The sequence below is a fragment of the Salminus brasiliensis genome, chromosome 25 (assembly GCF_030463535.1).
Source record: "Salminus brasiliensis chromosome 25, fSalBra1.hap2, whole genome shotgun sequence".
NCBI classification, from domain to species: Eukaryota; Metazoa; Chordata; class Actinopteri; order Characiformes; family Bryconidae; genus Salminus; species Salminus brasiliensis.
Genome location: NC_132902.1, coordinates 1,621,802 through 1,641,658, shown reverse-complemented (window position 1 = coordinate 1,641,658; position 19,857 = coordinate 1,621,802). Strand labels below are relative to the sequence as shown.

The 19,857-nt window shown below is 42.3% G+C and overlaps 1 protein-coding gene and 2 long non-coding RNA genes across 4 annotated transcripts; 1 reads left to right on the top strand and 2 right to left on the bottom strand.

Moving 5' to 3' along the window:
• The first annotated feature begins 45 nt into the window (after positions 1–45).
• LOC140547733 (uncharacterized) lies at positions 46–8,676 on the top strand. 2 transcript variants are annotated; one of them, XR_011978501.1, is made up of 7 exons: positions 46–1,866; positions 2,464–2,796; positions 3,539–3,658; positions 4,498–4,562; positions 4,686–5,285; positions 5,950–6,186; positions 8,571–8,676. XR_011978501.1 is itself a non-coding variant. In XM_072670869.1 (5 exons), exons 1-5 carry the CDS (start codon positions 1,842–1,844, stop codon positions 4,803–4,805), a joined length of 663 nt encoding a protein of 220 aa, XP_072526970.1. In that variant the 5' UTR covers positions 46–1,841; the 3' UTR covers positions 4,806–5,736. The 2 variants fall into 2 exon arrangements, 1 of the variants encoding a protein (XP_072526970.1); XM_072670869.1 differs by lacking the exons at positions 5,950–6,186; positions 8,571–8,676 and having other exon boundaries at positions 4,686–5,736.
• A 4,631-nt stretch (positions 8,677–13,307) lies between these two features.
• On the bottom strand, positions 13,308–15,638 carry LOC140547736 (uncharacterized). Its single transcript, XR_011978504.1, has 4 exons — positions 15,582–15,638; positions 15,144–15,485; positions 14,565–14,641; positions 13,308–13,465 (listed from the first exon to the last, which is right to left on the bottom strand). It is a non-coding gene; the product is annotated as an uncharacterized lncRNA (long non-coding RNA).
• A 1,451-nt stretch (positions 15,639–17,089) lies between these two features.
• On the bottom strand, positions 17,090–19,414 carry LOC140547735 (uncharacterized). Its single transcript, XR_011978503.1, has 4 exons — positions 19,358–19,414; positions 18,920–19,261; positions 18,716–18,832; positions 17,090–18,548 (listed from the first exon to the last, which is right to left on the bottom strand). It is a non-coding gene; the product is annotated as an uncharacterized lncRNA (long non-coding RNA).
• Positions 19,415–19,857: the final 443 nt, after the last annotated feature.

Below are 19,857 nucleotides of genomic sequence, written 5' to 3'. Positions count from 1 at the left end.
AGTCTATGGCTGTGTAGTTTCTGAACTGTGGTTAGTGCCAGAGCTTGCAACAGTACATTATGCTACATGCTAATCTACAATAATCTAGGCCAGGTACTTTCACTTTAGCTGACTGTAAACAACTGCAGACTTTGCTGTTTGTGCAGTGTTCTTGTTCATTGTTCAGGCCTACTGATGACGTTATGGGTAGGCTTTTCTCATTGGTCATGTTCTGGTTAGATTGAATGTTTATATTTTACATTTCTTTTATTTATTGACCCTATATGTCACCCTAGAGTGCCACCACAACAGATCTGACCATGCGAGGCATGAACTTCACTCCACAAGACCACTGAATGCATCCTTTGGTATCTGGCACCATAGACCAAGTTACCAGCAGATCCTGAAGTCAAGTCCTGCAAGTGAACAGTCAGTTCTTGAAGTTCTAGACGACTGGGTCAGAACACCTCCAAAACATCAGGCAGGTCTTGTGGGGTGGTTCCCTCCTGGTATGCAGTGGTCAATACCTACCAAAAATGCTCCAAGGAAGGACAAGGCTCAGTCAAGGCTCTCTGATGCTTATGGAGGCCCCACCTCACAACGTTCAGATCTGCTGCTAGCGTTAGTTATGGTGCAGGGTGTCACAGGGCATCTTCAGAGGTCTTGTGGAGTCCATGCATCGAATGGTGAGATCTGTTGTAGTGGCACAAGGAGGACCTGCTCAGGATTAGGCGGGTGGTGTATATAGTGGGTAATTGTAATTTTGAAGTGCTTTGGTATGTCAATAAACAGCTGATCTTTGAGATGTAGAAGAAGTACTTTAAGAAGTACAAGTAAAAGTACAAGTATTAAGTAGGGCAAGGTACTAAAATGACAAAAATAATACTTTGATATTGTAACAAGTACAATTACTGCGTTTGGTTATCATGATGCTTTTACTGGGCATTTTGCTGATATAAGATTCTTGATTCTTGATTCTTGAACCTTTGGAGGTTCTTCACTCTTAAGGTTTCCTCTTAATCTCTTTACCGTTTTCTTGAAGGTTTCAAAAGTTCCTCAAGGAATCCAGTTTCTCCAGTTCTCTCAAATGGTGGAGTTCTCTAAGCCAGTGTTTTAGTAGGATGTAACTGTTCCTGCTTCAAGGCCATGGTCCTGCACAGCATTTGAAACCACAAGAAGAACATTGACTTATCTTTCAAACCTGGCTCTTCTTCATGAAACATCGGGTCTAGTCTAAACCTTTATTTAAATATTTAAATGAAATATGGTGATGCGTTTTGAACATGCATTCTGAACACTCCCAGATTATGATTCAGTGCTGCTGATGGTGGTGGTAACAGTGCTGTATGTGAAGATCTGGGATCTCTGTCAGATGTTAACTGAACAGAAATGGGCAGCGAGAAGACCTGAGGCTCTTTGACGAAGGTCAGGTTGTTATACCCAAACAACTGAACCATCAGAACATCTCCAAAATGGCTCCATGGCCTGCAGGGGGGCTCCTGGTCAGCAGAGTGATGTATGTATGTATGTATGATGACCGACCAACCAACCAACCAACCAACTGGCAACAGGGTATCAAGGGCGATGCAGCCACCTTGCTGCAGCAAATATAATGGTAAAATCTAACGTTACCTCAACACAAGGTGACACCCTTGACTTGTGAGGGGCATTCATTGGTCTTCTGCTTAGGCCCAAGCTTGCTTGCACATCTCGTGAAATTTCCTGTGGGTGTCAAGAGAGAAGTGTTAACCCAAGGAAGTAAAAAAAAAAAAAAAAAAACGCACCTCGTTTTTAAACCTGACGTTCAGTCTTGCATTTGAAGCTCTGTGGAAGGACGGTCTTTCTCCAAACGTCTTAGGAAAATGAAGATTGCGGAACTCCACCTGTGTAAGTGTGACCACATACTTTCCTTTTTCCCCTTCTTATTTGTAAGAGGTCTAAGATAAGGAATGGGTGTCTGAAATCTGGGCAGGCTCTTCTACGCTTGATTCGTTGGGTTTGCGTATTTTATGATTGCCTCAACTCGACGCCTACCAAGGCTTCAACGGCCTTAACGGCCTCCTCAGTTGTTAAAATGCAGGTTACTGGAGTGGCACTTTCCGAAATCTCACCCGTCCCTCCCTCCCTCCGTCAATATTCAGTCTGATCGAGGAGGAAGCGGCCATCTTTATTGCGTCCTGTGATCTCCTCATTTCCTCTTTCGACTAACCTCAGCTCTCACTATCATAGACTATCAGCTCCACTGACCACACACTCCAGACTGTCTCCATCTGTTTCAGTGCATAGCTCGCCTCATTCTCAGCACTGCTGTGACACTGACGGACATGGTGGTTAGTGTGTGTTGGTGTGTTAGTGTGTGTTGTGCTGGTGGTACGAGTGGATCCACTCACTGTCCACTGTCTAGTATCTGGTATGCAAAGAGTATAACGGGTTAATAAAGGGTTAATTTCTTTGTGTGTGTGTGTGTGTGTGTTTTCTCCACAGGTCTTATGGTAATATGTTGGCAACAAGCTTCAGGTCTGACAGACATGCTGGTTGACTTGGGACAGAATGTGTCTTTAACCTGTGACCTGACGCCTGTAAAGGAGGTTTACTGGTTCATACAGAAGTACCCAAGCCCACCGAAGCCCATCATGAGATCGTTTTTTGGAAGAGCACCTCCCTATTTTTACGACGACTCTTTCCGAGGGAAGTTCTCGCTACAAGAAAACTCCCGTCTGGTCGTTCAGAGCGTGACGAAGGAGGAATTAGGGACGCTGTACTGTGTGGAAACGGGTAATCTGAATTTCAGCAGTGGAACCAGGCTGTACATCAGCGGTAGGTCCACCTTTAGCATTAGCGTTAGCTTTAGCTTTGAGTTTTCATGCATTTTTAAAATTGATTTATTTACACATACAGTAAACAGTGCTGTGGATGATGGTTAAGTATCTGCCCTCTAATGATTTATTCCTGTTGTGACCGGATGATGGATCTCTGATCGACTGATCCACCACAATTCCAAGTTTTCTCCTTTAGTAGATAATGCTCGAATCCAAGAGCCCTACCCAGACTGCTTTTTGAGATCTGAGAGAAACTGAGAGGGAAACACCCCCCCCCCCAACACCCAAACACCCCCCCCCCATACTGTACCTTCCCTCACTCCAAATTGACAAAAGTATTGGGACACCTGCTCGTTCATTCGTTATTTCTTCTGAAATCAAGGACATTACAAAGAGTTTCTCCTGCTTTTGTTGGAGTAACTGTCTCTCTACTGTCCAGAGAGGATGGAGCATTGCTGTGAGAATTAGTGAGGTCAGGATGTTGGATGATGATCACCGCCACCACCCTACCTCATCCCATTCAGAAGCCTTGGATGGAGCACTATCCTTATTCCAGAGAACAGAGTGCTCCACTGCTCCACAGCTCCTCAATGCTGGGGGGCTTTACACCCCTCTACTAGCCCACGCCTGGCTTTAGGCATTAGTCAGCATGGAGCCAATAGGTTCATCATTCAATGCATTCATTAAAAGCAGCGTCCATAAATTTAATGTGAGTAATGTTTGTTTGCTTGCTGTTATAGAGCCTACCAGTCCCTCACCTCACCCGACCCAGGTGACAGACCAAAGGACGCATTGTGAGACGCCGCTGCTGGTGACCGTATCTGCCGCGTTGTGCTGCGTTGTCCTGGCTGTGGTGTTCTGTGAGTTTATTATTCAGTGATCTGAAGCTTCCCACTATTTCAGACAGCTAAATCTGCCTGGAGAGGACAGTCTTAACGGCTCCGACTGGCTTTCGCTTAGCGCAGAGCTCTAAGTTAGCAAGTATTCCGCTAGTATTGGTGTATATAAACAGTAAGTGCGTGCCTTTGGTTTACCTGTTTAGCCTGTTTACCACCCTGTTATTTTACCTCAGAATGAAGCCTGCTAATTGTCCTCAAGAAAAACACTCACACAAGTTTTAGCACTGTAACAAAACCACTGTGTCCTCTCGCTATGTTAGCTTTTAGCCTTGCCCCCACACTCGCCTCTGCAGGTTTGTCTTTCTTAAGTCTGTAAAACAAAAAACGAACAAACGGTACTTTCCCTTCTGGTTGAGCTGAGGTGGTCCAGTCAGTCAACAGGTAACAGGTAGCGTTAGCTTTCAGCTAAGCGCAGATCTTTGTTTGCTCCATCCCGGCTTTCACTTCATCACTGACGCCAGCACAGGACATACCATGGTCACGAGGCTTGGTTCCTGTAGTGCACCCGTATTCCCATAGCCAGCAGAGTCTGGAGGTGATGGGGTCGATACCCTCCAGTATCAACACCACCATAGTCTCCTGTAAAAACACTCGTTGTGGTGTTTTACAGCTTCTTCAGCTTTGGGGTTTTGGGTGTTTTGGTTCTGCTGGATGTTCTTTAGAAGGAGAAAGGAGGAAACACAGCAGTGTTTGAGGTTCACGGTTTGTTACTTCCTGCCTGGGAAGAGGTCTGGTGGATGATGTTGATGTCCATGTCCATAAGATTTGATTTCTGCTTACTCAGTCTGAACTCTCTGCAGTTTCAGGGTTGATGTGTGTTTCTGGCTGCAGGAAAAGACATCCTGAAGACGAAGGTGGCGATGAGGTACGTTGACTGTCCTACAGGGAAGAGAAGGACTTTAATGTAGCGTAGCATTATATGAACACCGGAATGTGTCAGTGTAACAGCCTACCTTTGGTCCTCACTCTCATTTCTCCACTTCTGCAGATCGCGGTGATCCTACAGAAAGGAGGGCAGAACACCAGCAACACCAGCAACACCAGCAGAAGCAGCAGAAGCAGCACCTCCACTGTGGTGCAGTTTACTCAGCTGAGGCCTGCACTGTAGCCACATAGTCCTCTTTGTCCTTTATTATGCAACTAAGGGTTTTCTTACGTCAGACGCGGCGCTCGGTCAGGTGTATGAATCAGACAAATACGACTTTCATTTCCCTCTCTCTAGATGCATTAGGGCCTATGTGAGTAGGTCTGCAGACGTGCACAAGTCCTTTCCTGGAGGGCTGGTGTCTTGCACAGTTTTAAACAGTGTGCTGGAGCAGGGAGATCATTAATCTGTCATCCAGGATAGGACTGTGCAACCCTGGTCTAGGGCAAGCTAAAGCATGTGATAGGTGATAGCCGTAAGCTAGCCTGAATGCTTGTCAGGTCACTGATACGTCTCACATTAAGCAGAAATTAGCTGTTAAAATTGACAGAAGTCGGATGTTGGAGCTGGGCATGAAGCCACACCCAAACTGACTACGTTCCAGTAGCCCAAAAGTTTTGTCCATGGGTTCCATGTTGTCTCCACATACGGATGCCCACCAGGGTCAGTGATGGGTTAAACATGGGCCCCATTTGGGTTGTACACTGCACATGGTGCCTAGATGGGACCCATGTGAGATTAGGGTGGGCTGTAACGATTGGGGAAGCCCAAATGGGTCCCAGTAACACCACATGTACAAAACCACTCAGAGATCCTTCCCACCTGGAACCCACCTAGCCCCCGTTCCTCCACACAGGGCGCTGTTGGCTGGAGTGTTGTGATTGGTGGACTATTCTCACCAGTCTTAGTCTATATATAATCAGTGTTTTTATGTTGTGAACCACTCTTATAAAAAATAATAAAATAAAATAAACATTTTGTATTAAATTAGGAGTGTACGTTTATAAATTCTGATTCTAAGTACTTTTAACTGTGTATTTGTATTTTTAATTAGTTATGTGACCCAGACAGTTGGCAAGTCTGTTCACTATGCACCATCTTTGCAAAGCCGTTTCAGAAATTGTTCTGCTGCTCGACCAAAAAAAGTCTCTCCTGCTTTTGTTTTGTTGGAGTAACTGTCTCTACTGTCTCTGCTGTCTCAGCTGTCTCTGCTGTCTCAGCTGTCTCAGCTGTCTCTACTGTCTCTGCTGTCTCAGCTGTCTCTGCTGTCTCTACTGTCTCAGCTGTCTCTGCTGTCTCAGCTGTCTCTGCTGTCTCTGCTGTCCAGGGAAGAAGACTGTGCTGAGAGTTTCTCAGCCCTGCTGTGAGCGACAGGAGTTCCTTATTGAGATCTGAGTGCAGCATCCTGCAGTATCTCCTTTATATGAACAGGGCTATTAGGTGTTTAGGGCTCTCGCGGGTTCAGCTGTGTTGACATCAGTGCTGCGCGCGGCAGGAGCGCGAGCTCACCCACCTCACAATTCAAATGTTAACGGATCAGCGCGAGACCAACGGTCGAGCTGAGGTAAATTCAGCGGCTAATGTAGCTAAAACCTGCTAAATTCACTTAATAATAATAATAATAATAATAATAATAACGATAATAATAATAATAGTTGATATATAGCTTTAACATAACACCAGGAACACGTTTAGCTCCTGTGGCTAGCGTTTTTCCCACAACGTTGGTTTTCTCAGTTTACCTCAGAGGTCCAGCTAACTGAGCTAGCAGGTTAGCGGCAGTCAGCTGAAACTTCATAATAATGAGGGTTAAAACTGACGGTAATACATTAATTATTATTATACTTTTGGGGACAGATATAATGAGTAAGGTCTAATGGAAACTAAATCTCATGTAAACTCCTAAATCTTTCTCAGTCAAGTCAGCGATAGTAGCTAAAGTTTAATGTTTAGGTTCTTAATAAGTTGCTGAAGAGTTCATTTGTTTTAGAATTAGAACTATTGTTATAACTTAGTATTTATAATAGTTTATAGAGTGGTTTTGAGGCGATAGTTGTAACGTTTAGCTCCTGTGGCTAGCGCTAATGCCTGTGAGCTAATTTTCTCAGTTTACCTCAGAGGTCCAGCTAACTGAGCTAGCAGGTTAGCGGCAGTCAGCTGAAACTTCATAATCATGAGGGTTAAAACTGACGGGAATACATTAATTATTATTTTTTAATTTATATTTTTTTGTTTTATTTGCTTTGTAATGTAAAAAAAAAAAACAGTAAGCGATAACCGACATTTATCTCGGTTGTGGCAGCTATAGCTACTAGCTAACCGTTAGCCTTGCTGGTAACTGTGAGGGTCCTAAGCTGAGTTTCCCAGCTACAGTAGCTATAAACTGAGGTGGGATGCTGTGTGCGCTATAAAAGGTGGTGGTAGTGGCTAAAGTTTAATGTTTTGGTTTATAGTTCTTATTAATTTGCTAAAAGTTAGCTAGCTAATTTGTTTACAGTGTTACAACTTCATAAATGTATAGTAGTCTGTTTTTGTTAACGGGCCAGAATGCTAATTTGGGGGTTTTCTTAGTCTTATTTATGAAGGGGTAATATGGCTGTGAGGTAGGACTTATTTCCATCCAATTTGATAATGTGATATTCCATAATAAATATTTAATATTTTACTCTAATTGTCTCTCTATCTCTATCTGTATGTATGTTTCTATATATATATATATAGAAAGAGAGAGAGATAAATAGATAACACCATAATTTCCCCCAAAATCAAGGGTATTAAAAGAGTTTTTCCAGCTTTTGTTGGAGTAATTGTCTCTACTGTCCAGAGAGAAAGACTTTCTACTAATGTGACAAGAACATTAGATCAACACTCCACCTCATATCCAGCCTCCCAACTCATCCCAAAAGTATTGGATGGAGCACCATCCATCACCTCAGAGAACTGCATTTACTACAGCATCCTTTGCATCCTAAGTTTGTTAAACTTAATTCAAAGCTCTAACTTTCAGCCCATCTATTAGTACTGCCAGAATATTGATGCACTCAGCTCACGATTCAGTTGAGTTGATTCACGATTCTGTATTCTCATGATGATTTAATACAAAATGAAGTGAAGAGATACTGTATGATCTATTAACTTTTACTTGATTTCCTGAGCCTTTGCAGGTTTGTTAGCAAGCCACGGTAAAGAGTCTCCAGACTCAAACAATGCAGCTGCATTAGATATTATATCAGATAATGAAAATGCCTGATCTTGATGCTGCTGCAGACTGGAGTCTGGAAACTCTTTGCGTAGCTTGCTAACAAACCTGCAAAGTCTCAGGAAGTCAAGTAGAGGTAATTTTTTAATTCTCTGAAACGGACTCTAGCTCTGTAAGGCTACATGACACCTGTATTACTGTATTACGGCTGTATTACCTGTTCATAACAACTGACATGACATTTATAAAGGCTTATTCCAACAAGTTTCAGTTATCCTAAAAGCTGCTGACGCATGTTAGAATAAGACGTTATTTTGAAGAGATTTTATCAGTTTAAAGTTAAATTGTTTGTATTGATCTATCTTTAGATTTGTAGTTTTATGCATGCTGGCCTACAGTAAACTCAGTCATATGTAAGTACGTTAAGGTGTTGGCAGTGAGCTTATAATGGTTGTGAATGGATAGGCTACACAAGGTTTCAGAGTGAAATTCTTCATATTTTGTAGACCTTGGGTTTAGGATACCAAACTAGACTTCTAAACATCTGAATATGAAGATGCCTTTTAGAAACAGGGAGAGACACTCAGTGAACTAGTAATTTCATTAAGTTTGAAAAACATCCATATTGCTCTTCTCATAAATCTTCAGCACAAACTGCAGGGGGCAGTGGAGTTCAACAAAACATTCAGAAAGATGCTCCAGCAGTAAAAATGTCTAATGTTTAATTCCAGTCTTCTTTTTTATTGAAGTGTTGTGCTGACACCTGGTCCAGGACGCAGCCAACTCCCGTAGTCGTCCATCTCACTGAGCTCGGGGGCAGAAAACATGAGAGTCCTCTTACTTACTGCTCCATCAGGGGAGGTTGGTATTTTTATCTGTGTCTCATTAATTTAAATATTTCCCCATCTTTCCCATGATGATGAGCAGGAAAGGCCTGCTTGCTAACTCATAATCATACCCTAGAGTCGTAACGGTTCCCTCTTAAAGATTCCTAAAGACTCCAGTAACTAGTAAATGTTAGCTTTCCCTCTGATTATTTACCTAAACTATACAGAACATTTCACAGCCATTTGTGGTGATCTTTACTAATGATGCTGTGTATGAATTTAAGGAAACTAGTTGAATTGCAGTAGGTTTAATAATTTCCTTTTAATTGATAATTGATTTTTAAATGTTGATTGATTGTAGTTATTTAGCATGCAGTTATTTGTTGGTAGCTTGATCACGCAGTCACTTACAAAAAAAAAACGTATTCAGATTATCATTGTTAAGCAAATATTTATTAAGCACCAATCACAGCAGAGAACAACCTCAGAGACTCACAACAATCTCCATTGTTCAGGACAGGTAAGACTGAGACTAGTAAAAAACAAGACTGAAGCCCTAACATGGTTGCAGTGACATTTCCGCCACATCAGCCACCCTTGTCGTCACACGATATGCATAATATCGGCACTGTAATAGATCACAGTTTATTGTTATATTTCCTCCCAACTTGAACAACTGTCAACCTTTCAGCTTTAACTGCCTGAAACCACAGGAGCAAATCTACAAAAAAAACATAAGAATGAGAATAACCATCATGTTCAGAAAATAGTTTTACAAAATGTACGAAAATACATACAGATAAACAACAGTTAACCTAAACTTACATATCTGCAGCTGTAAAAATCTCATGCTGTCGAATAAAGGCTGTTCAGAGGTGATCTGCTTCTGTCCCACGGCAGACAGTTTAAAGAGGAAGTAAGGTTTGAGCGTTCACTGACCACAGCCTTTTTCCTCCTCAGTCTCGGCTGTGATACAATAAGATGACCTTTTAATGAGTGCCTACATAGCTGTAGTCTGCATTATAGACGTGCTGGCGTACGTTTACTCTACACTGTTTATTTACTGTACAGTTACTGATATAGCCTACAGAGAGAATTACACTGCAGAGCATAAGCTATCAAACATGTCAGTGCAAATAGTGTTTCTGATATACTACAATATATACCCACCGTAAGTGACGCTGTCCTCACCGACTAGGAATCAAACACTGATTGCTCTGCCTTCTACAGTGAGTAGCTCTACCTCAGTGTATATCACAATACCTACATTTAGAGTGTTATTAATTATTATTCACCCTAATGAGAGACTGTAGCTCCGCCTCCTCAGTGTATATCACAATACCTACATTTAGAGTGTTATTAATTATTATTCACCCTAATGAGAGACTGTAGCTCCTCCTCAGTGTATATCACAATACCTACATTTAGAGTGTTATTAATTATTATTCACCCTAATGAGAGACTGTAGCTCCTCCTCCTCAGTGTATATCACAATACCTACATTTAGAGCATTATTAATATTCACCCTAATGAGAGACTGTAGCTCCGCCTCCTCAGTGTATATCACAATACCTACATTTAGAGTGTTATTAATTATTATTCACCCTAATGAGAGACTGTAGCTCCTCCTCAGTGTATATCACAATACCTACATTTAGAGTGTTATTAATTATTATTCACCCTAATGAGAGACTGTAGCTCCTCCTCCTCAGTGTATATCACAATACCTACATTTAGAGCGTTATTAATATTCACCCTAATGAGAGACTGTAGCTCCTCCTCCTCAGTGTATATCACAATACCTACATTTAGAGTTATTAATATTCACCCTAATGAGAGACTGTAGCTCCTCCTCCTCAGTGTATATCACAATACCTACATTTAGAGTGTTATTAATATTCACCCTAATGAGAGACTGTAGCTCCTCCTCCTCAGTGTATATCACAATACCTACATTTAAAGCGTTATTAATATTCACCCTAATGAGAGACTGTAGCTCCTCCTCCTCAGTGTATATCACAATACCTACATTTAAAGTTATTAATATTCACCCTAATGAGAGACTGTAGCTCCTCCTCCTCAGTGTATATCACAATACCTACATTTAGAGCGTTATTAATATTCACCCTAATGAGAGACTGTAGCTCCGCCTCCTCAGTGTATATCACAATACCTACATATAGGGCGTTATTAATATTCACCCTAATGAGAGACTGTAGCTCCTCCTCCTCAGTGTATATCACAATACCTACATTTAGAGTTATTAATATTCACCCTAATGAGAGACTGTAGCTCCTCCTCCTCAGTGTATATCACAATACCTACATTTAGAGCGTTATTAATATTCACCCTAATGAGAGACTGTAGCTCCTCCTTCTCAGTGTATATCACAATACCTACATTTAGAGTTATTAAAATTCACCCTAATGAGAGACTGTAGCTCCTCCTCCTCAGTGTATATCACAATACCTACATTTAGAGCGTTATTAATATTCACCCTAATGAGAGACTGTAGCTCCGCCTCCTCAGTGTATATCACAATACCTACATTTAGAGCGTTATTAATATTCACCCTAATGAGAGACTGTAGCTCCTCCTCCTCAGTGTATATCACAATACCTACATTTAGAGCATTATTAATATATATTCACCGTAATGAGAGACTGTAGCTCCTCCTTCTCGGTGTATATCACAATACCTACATTTAGAGCGTTATTAATATTCCCCCTGATGAGAGACTGTAGCTCCGCCTCCTCAGTGAATATCACAATACCTACATTTAGAGCGTTATTAATATTCACCCTAATGAGAGACTGTAGCTCCTCCTTCTCAGTGTATATCACAATACCTACATTTAGAGCGTTATTAATATTCACCCTAATGAGAGACTGTAGCTCCTCCTCCTCAGTGTATATCACAATACCTACATTTAGAGCGTTATTAATATTCACCCTAATGAGAGACTGTAGCTCCTCCTCCTCAGTGTATATCACAATACCTACATTTAGAGTGTTATTAATATTCACCCTAATGAGAGACTGTAGCTCCTCCTCCTCAGTGTATATCACAATACCTACATTTAGAGCGTTATTAATATTCCCCCTAATGAGAGACTGTAGCTCCTCCTCCTCAGTGTATATCACAATACCTACATTTAGATCGTTATTAATATATATTCACCCTAATGAGAGACTGTAGCTCCTCCTCCTCAGTGTATATCACAATACCTGCATTTAGAGGGTTATTAATATTCACCCTAGTCAGAGACTATAGCTCCGCGATGACTGTAGGAACCTTTTTTGTTGCTAAATGGCCTTTTCTGCACGGATGTTGGTGTAGAATACAGTAAAACTAAATGTGTGCTTTTTTTTAGTTACCATGGTTACACAGGATTTAGCAGTAGTGTTTGCTGATGCGTGCAGGCCAGACGGAGCACTGAAAGCCTGTGGCTAACCAGACTGGGCTACTGAAAAAAAAAACACCACAAAGTGCTATGAGTAACTAAAGGTGTCAAAAGTATTCACATTAGTTTCTCAGGCAGAAGTGGGTGGAGATACAAGGGTTTAAAAGACTTCTATAGAAGCTGAAGTATCAACTGAAGCTTTTTACTCCAGTAAAAGTGTAAAAGTACTGGTTTCAGAACGACTTCAAGTAGAAAAGTAAAAGTAATGGAAGGAAAACTAAGGCCGAAAGCTTAGGCCGCACCACAGGGGTCTATAGTGCACTACCCCCCCCCCAACCCCGTTTCTCTAAAAGTCATAATGAGGAGAATGATCTATTAAAATGTTGATGTTAAAAATGTTGGGCTGCACTAGGCTCCTGTTTCAGCTGCAGATCTGCCCATTGAAAATGAAGCATTTCAGTAATATCAGCTCTATTAAAGGAGCGTCTCTGTGCTCTACTGAGCATTAACATGAGCTTCATGGAGGAAAATATGAGGAGTCGTTGTCTAGAAGTTCTGTAAAGCTGCAGAAAGTCAGACTTCAGAGGCGTGTGATCAATAAGCTTTATTGGAATGTAAATGTGGGGCTTAGTCGGGACGTTTCACTGCAGCTCTCTTGAGTCTCTGCCACGGACACAGTCTTCATACTAGACTACAGACGTCTGCTGTGAGCTCGCTGGAGAGTGACGGGATGTGTGCAGGTGTGATGGATCGCTTACGAACCAATAGGGAGTCAGAATGATGTATGTTTATACTTCTCATCCAACCACGATCAGACTCACACTTTCCGGATGGAGAGATTGCCTCTCAGTTAGTTCCAGGTTTTTTTGAGCTTCTCTCTGAGCCGCTGAGATTTGTACTGCTGCTACACCATATTAATCCCAGGACATGACCACCGAAACTATTGTAAATGTTGTTAAAGTGTAGTAGTAAACGTGTTTTCATCTCATACCTTTCAGCTTAAAAACACTGAGTGTGTGAAGAGGTAGTTATTTGACAGACAACATTCATTATTGTGATATTGTATTGCTTGATTTTTGAGCACTCTGGTCGGTTAAATATTTAGGAAGCTTATAACGTATCTGAGAAATAGCTTTGGGTGTAGTCCTAATATTCTAATGAACACACTTGATTGACATCCCTCTAAGACTCCCAGATCCTTAGATTAAAACCACACAGTTAACACTGAAATTGTATTGTAAAGTCATTTATTAGTCAATGATTTTTTTCAGAATTTGCAAGAAAACAATTTAAAGATTTAAAGTTTTAGCTTCCTAACAGAGAACAGAGTGTGAGGTGTGTGTGGTTGGTCCTACGGCACAGTGCTGAGCTGAGTAAACTCCACCACAGTGAAGATGCTGCTTGTGTGGCTGTTCTAAAGGAGGGAAAGAGACATAGCGATACAACGTAGATTCCTACATGGCAGCTCATTACAAAAACAGTACCATTAGAAAAGGCACTTGACCTTTTGTATGTGACATGAGGAGAATGGGGCTTTAAGTACCATCAGGGTGTGTGACGGGTGTGACAGTGCAGTGAATGTCTCATGTGATATGTGGGAAATGGATTGCAAAGCAGATGCTAAAGATTGGTACGGTCATACTGGTCTACCAGCAGTGGCAGAGATCCCAGTCTACAGGAAATTCTCCCCAAAATCTCTTCAGCAGAAGTGAGCAAAGGCCTCATGCCCCATTCTGCGCTGTATGTTGATGGTCTGCCGCTCTCACACTGTGGAGTGTTCTTCCAGAAGTTGGTGGTGAAGAACCTGCGCTGACTTCTAGAAGCAGTTCTTGTCTGGAAGCGAAGTCATTTTCATTCACAAGCATTTTAATTTCCTGTAGACTGGGATTATCTGTTACTGCTGGTTGACTACTTTTAGCCAGTCATAAACATCTGCTTTGCGACCCACTTTCCACACATCCAACGAGACCCTCACTGCACCGTACCACTTCTCCCTGTGCCCTAGCCAGATCATTCTTGTGCAGCGCCATCTTCAGGAGCCTGAAGTTACTGACACCATAAACACCCATTTTCGGGAGTTTACATAAACAATACGCCCACGTAAGTGTTCTGAAACTCCTAAATATGAAGTGACAAAATTCCCTCTTAGTCATATACTAACATGTGCAAGATTAGAGAATACATAAAAGATGCAGTAAACAACCAGAGCTGGGATGTATGTTGTGGGGGTGCTTTTCTTTCCAACAGACTGGGCACCTTATTAAACTGAAGGAAAGATGGATGGTTCAGAATACAGGGAGATACTTGCAAGATGACTGACTTCAGTCTACTAAGAAACTAAAGTTCGCCTTTCAGCAAGTCAATATCAGCAAGTAGGCCAAACAACACAGGAGTGGATGAACAACAAAAAGGTGGACATTCTTTAGTAGCCAAGTTAAAGTCCAGATCGCCACCCAATCGAGAAACTCTGGTGCTATTTGAATGGTCTGGAAAATCTGTCTGCATGTTCCTACCTGATGCTGCTGTAGATTGATTTCTGGAGGAGGTCTTCTGTCTTTTGAGGATCTTTGGCAGTGGTTTACCAGCAGAACTGGCACATGGTGAACAATATTTGCTCTGTTAGTTTTCTGTAATATTAGCTTGTAGGCAAGGTGCATGTGAGCAGTCTTTCTTATAGTCTCTATTAGCTTTACTTGAATTGATTGCAGCTAATAGCATCAGGCTCAGGGACTACAGTTGAAAATTAACACTAGCACATTTACATTTGGCTTAATGAATGTGCATTATCCAGCAAATATTAATAAATACACCAGCCTCTCAGCCAGTACAGTCAGAGAAGAATTGGTAACGCAGTGAAGCGTCTGCTTTTAACACTGATATTCACTCACCAGCGATCGCAGCGATGAAAACACAGTTAAGTAGAGCAGATGCAACAGTCAGGCTGGACCAGGAGATGCGAGGTGGCAGTCGCTGATCTGTTTTATTTAAATGTTCTGAAGGAGGTTCTGTGAACAGTAGAACAGCTCAGACAGAGCTCAGTTCAGCAGCAGCAGCTCAACAACAGAGTAGACAGCATGTTTAAAGACACTCACCAGTTCTGTTCAGCCTCGTTCTGTTACTGAAGAACGGTTCTCTAGTTTTTACACAGTAATAATCCCCCAGATCTTCTTCTGTGATGTTGTGTATCAGTAAAGAGTGATTTACCTGTACTGAAAACTTCTGATTGAAAGCTGGGTTGTAGTGATTACCCATGATGTATTCTCCAGCACTTACAGTGCGTAGTATCAGCACAGGAGCTCTGCACTGGGTCTGCCTGTACCAGTAGATCTCTGCTCTACTACTAGCTGGGAGATCACAGTTCACTGCCATGTTTACTCCCAGTTCAACCTGAACAGCTTCCCAACCTCCTACAGCTTGAACCCACAGGAGTAAATCTACAAAGAGGAGACAGAAACCCACCCAAAGCCTCACCATCATGTTCAGAACATGCAGATTATTTTCAGTACTAGAGCTAAAAACCCCTCACTTACACATCTGAAGCTGTAGATCCTTCATGCTGTCACCAAGAAGCTCTGCACAGGGTGTCTTCAGCAGTTACACTGAACTCAGCTTTAGTCACATACAGAAGAGGAAGTGGGACCCTGTCTAACACTGACCACATCTTTCTTTCAGCTCTTTAGAAGCTACAGCTACAGTTGGTCTAGACATTATTTAGACTTGGTGAAAAATATTCCCCCAGCTTAATTAATGCCCACAGTTTTTATAATCAATTATTTAATTTTAGCCATTTTCAGTCAAAAGGACATTTGGTTTTCTTTGGATCCAGAGAGATACAAAGAGACACAACCTTTTAAACTTTAAGAAAAAGTGTTTATGTGTCAGCCCCTCTGTATAGCGCCCTCCCCAGGGCGATTCCGAGCCGCCGCCCACAGGCTCACAGAAGAACTTTTGTTGTGTTTCCATTCTGGTTTTGATTCATGGATTTGGTTCTTGTTCATTTACGTTCATGTATGTTCGGTTGAGTGTCTTGATTCGTGTTCATGTGTTTTGATTCAGGTTCATCGTGTCTTGTTTAGTTAATGTGTTGCGCCTGAGGCTGGGGGTACTTAAGGAGCTCGGATACTGAGCTCTTTGCCGAGAATTGGATAGTAAATTCAGAACCTTGAGGTAGCCAGAGGATTCTATACACGATCACGGTTTGTTTAGGCCAGTTTGGTTCATAGTTCAGGTCCTCAAGCGGACCTTGCTTCGATCGTCGGTTTTAGGGAAGCGCTTTCGCTCACTCCCTGGATATATCCTCGGCTCTCGCTCCAGCTGGGCGACCCTCCCCTATATCGCGTCTTCAGGTTTGGTTGGCCTAGCCATTTCTGGTTCAGCAGCTGGTTCCAAAGCTCTCTCCCCCCGGTTTTGCGTAGTCTTTGCGCGGTTGGAACTGAAATGCGCAGTTGATGCTCAGAAGACTACCCATGTGACTGAGCTGGGCTCTTAAAAGGCTCTGTCAGGTGTAGAATAGGCAGATTCTGAAAGCTATTTGTGGCAGTAAGGCATGATGGTGGCAGTATCCTGTTGTGGAGGTGCTGTTTCTCAGTGGAGAATGGATATCTTAAACTGATGGATGGTGCAAAATATAGGAAAATGCTGCAAGACAACCTGCTGTTAGCTGGTGCTGTTAGCTTTCCTCCAAGCCTCGACTGCCTGGCGATGCCGCGTTGGCAGCAGTTCTTAAAGATGAAGGCTGGCTTCACATTTTCACATTTCCTTGCTTCATATTTGTTAATGCATTTTTTTTACAATGTATGATGCAAAATTTGACAGGATACATTAAATATTGTGTAATATTTGCTAGAATCTTAAGCACTCAGGACGGGTGAAAGGTTCAGAATGCAGCCAAACTAAGCTAATATCATAAGCTAATATCTCAGCTGTCTGTCTGAGAAATGCCTGTGGGTATAGTCCTCATGTTGTAACACGCTTGATGACCCACCTCTAAGAACCACACAGTTTACACTGAAAATGTTACACTGAAAAAGGTTGTTTATTGATCAGTGGAAGGTTTTATAGGACACACTTTGTACATGTATATATTGCACGACAACACGAGCAAGGCTCAGGAATTAGTAAGAAAACAGATGTAGGTTTCCTGAGACTTCTCAGCAGAGAGCAGAGTGTGAGGTGAGTGTGGTTGGTCCTACGGCACAGTGCTGAGCTGAGTAAACTCCACCACAGTGAAGCTGCTGCCTCTGGGGCTGCTCTGTACATCTTTCTGAAGCATCATTATGGACACAGTCTGAAAAAGGAAAAGACATTAAGAGACAATGTCTACATGTTTTTCATTTCTAATGTTTTATTTGGAATATAGCTCTACACCAAATTGTCAAACTGCCCCTCTGTGGACAGCTGAACCCGCTTGGAGGAGAGCTCTTACTGCTAATTCTGTTACATCAGCTGACAAAAACAAATTCTAGATAATTAGCTCAACTCACGCTGAAAATATACATTTAATTGATGTCCATTTCTTCTATGAAAACAAAGCTGACAGAACTGAAGTTGCAGTGAGCATTTCCTTCAAATTACATTAAAATATATAAAAATAAACAACTGAGTGTTCAGGAACTCCTAAATATGAAGCAACACAGATGCCAAATACCTCCTCAGTCATATATAATCATGGGGACGGTTAGAGAATACAACTAGAGCTGCAGTAGACCTGCCTGAAAGTGGGCGCATGTGCATTTTACCCCCGAGCACAATTGTTAGAGAAGTCAAATGTGGGGGTCAGACCTGTTCCAGTAAACTATGTGGAAGGTGAGCCAGGGGAAAGTCTTCTGATCTACCCGAACATGTAAACACCTACTCGACTGAGACTTTGACTAGAACTGGATTTCTGACGTATGACACTGGGCAAAGACTGGGCAGATTCAGAATGTTATGTGTGGCAGTGAAGCATGGTGGTGGCAGTATCCTGTTTTGGGGTGCTTTTTCTCAGTGGAGACTAGGTCTAGAATAGGGAAGCCATCGAGACAGCACGTCTGCCGCCTGGCCTATTTGTGTGCTCTGCTGTAGATGTTGACAGCCACTGTGGTTTTAGTTCATTTCTTGTTGCTGGCTGGCCCACACTCACGCACACAACATACATCCTCTTTCACCTTGTACACATACTTACACTTTAAGTGATCGTACAGGATCATCTTTTAAGAAGCAAATCTGCCAGGGCCGGGCATTATTGAGCAATGTAAGCTAAGCTAATATTTGCCTTCATTTGGTTCTGCCAATTAACCCCCTGTTCGTAGCTCCCTAGCACTAGCAATGTTCCAGACACTAGGAGGAGAACACGGCTCCTCTGATACATGTGAAGTCAGACGCCTCTTCTATTTTTTAAGGTCTGTGTGTTCCTACCTTTGCACTAATCCAGTCCTGATTCTGCTGTAGATTGAGGTCTGGAGGTGGTAGTTTGTCTTGCACTTCTGAAGGTCTTTGGCAGTGGCTTGCTAGCAGAGCTGGATTGTTCCAAAAGTTTTTCAGATCAGTTTCTTTAAACTAGATCTTACAATTGATCTACATCAGGTCCTCCCACCAGTCTAGAAAGAGCCTTTAAATAAACAGTATGTACATTTCCTAGAAATTATTCATAAACTGAAGACTTAACTTCCATATCATCACTCACCAGCGATCGCAGTGATGAAAACACAGTTAAGTAGAGCAGATGCAACAGTCAGGCTGGACCAGGAGACGCGAGGTGGCAGTTGCTGATCTGTTATATTTACATGTTCTGAAGGAGGTTCTGTAAACAGTAGAACAGCTCAGACAGAGCTCAGTTCAGCAGCAGCAGCTCAACAACAGAGTAGACAGCATGTTTAAAGACACTCACCAGTTCTGTTCAGCCTCGTTCCGTTACTGAAGAACGGTTCTCTAGTTTTTACACAGTAATAATCCCCCAGATCTTCTTCTGTGATGTTGTGTATCAGTAAAGAGTGATTTACCTGTACTGAAAACTTCTGTTTGAAAGCTGGGTTGTAGTGTTTACCCATGATGTATTCTCCAGCACTTACAGTGCGTAGTATCAGCACAGGAGCTCTGCACTGGGTCTGCCTGTACCAGTAGATCTCTGCTCTACTACTAGCTGGGAGATCACAGTTCACTGCCATGTTTACTCCCAGTTCAACCTGAACAGCTTCCCAACCTCCTACAGCTTGAACCCACAGGAGTAAATCTACAAAGAGGAGACAGAATCCCACCCAAAGCCTCACCATCATGTTCAGAACATGCAGATTATTTTCAGTACTAGAGCTAAAAACCCCTCACTTACACATCTGAAGCTGTAGATCCTTCATGCTGTCACCAAGAAGCTCTGCACAGGGTTTAGAGCATTTAGGAGAGGAAGTGGAAACTCATTCTCACCACAGCACCCCCCCCCCCTTCAGGAGCATTTAGAAGTTGGTTTAGTTGAACTAGGTTGACATCAAAAGTATTATTGTCAGAATGGCTCCCCCTCCTGGACTCTTCGGTTAATGTACATGGCCTTGGACTCTGTCATCTTCACAGAAAAGGTGCTTTTTTAAAATAACTGTTGCAGCCCAACAAGGCATGGTTACTAGAACCAGCACTAACATGTACAAATGTCAGACCCTGCTACAGATTAGGAATCAAACACAATCTTCGTTTTCAGACAGACTGCGTAAAGTCTGTCACGCAAATGATGTTCTTACAGACATCTTCAACAACTCTTAGAGGACCTCAAGATCACCACCATCATCCCTGTGCCAAAGAAGTCCCCAGTGTTCTGCCTCAGGATGGTCATGAGACACG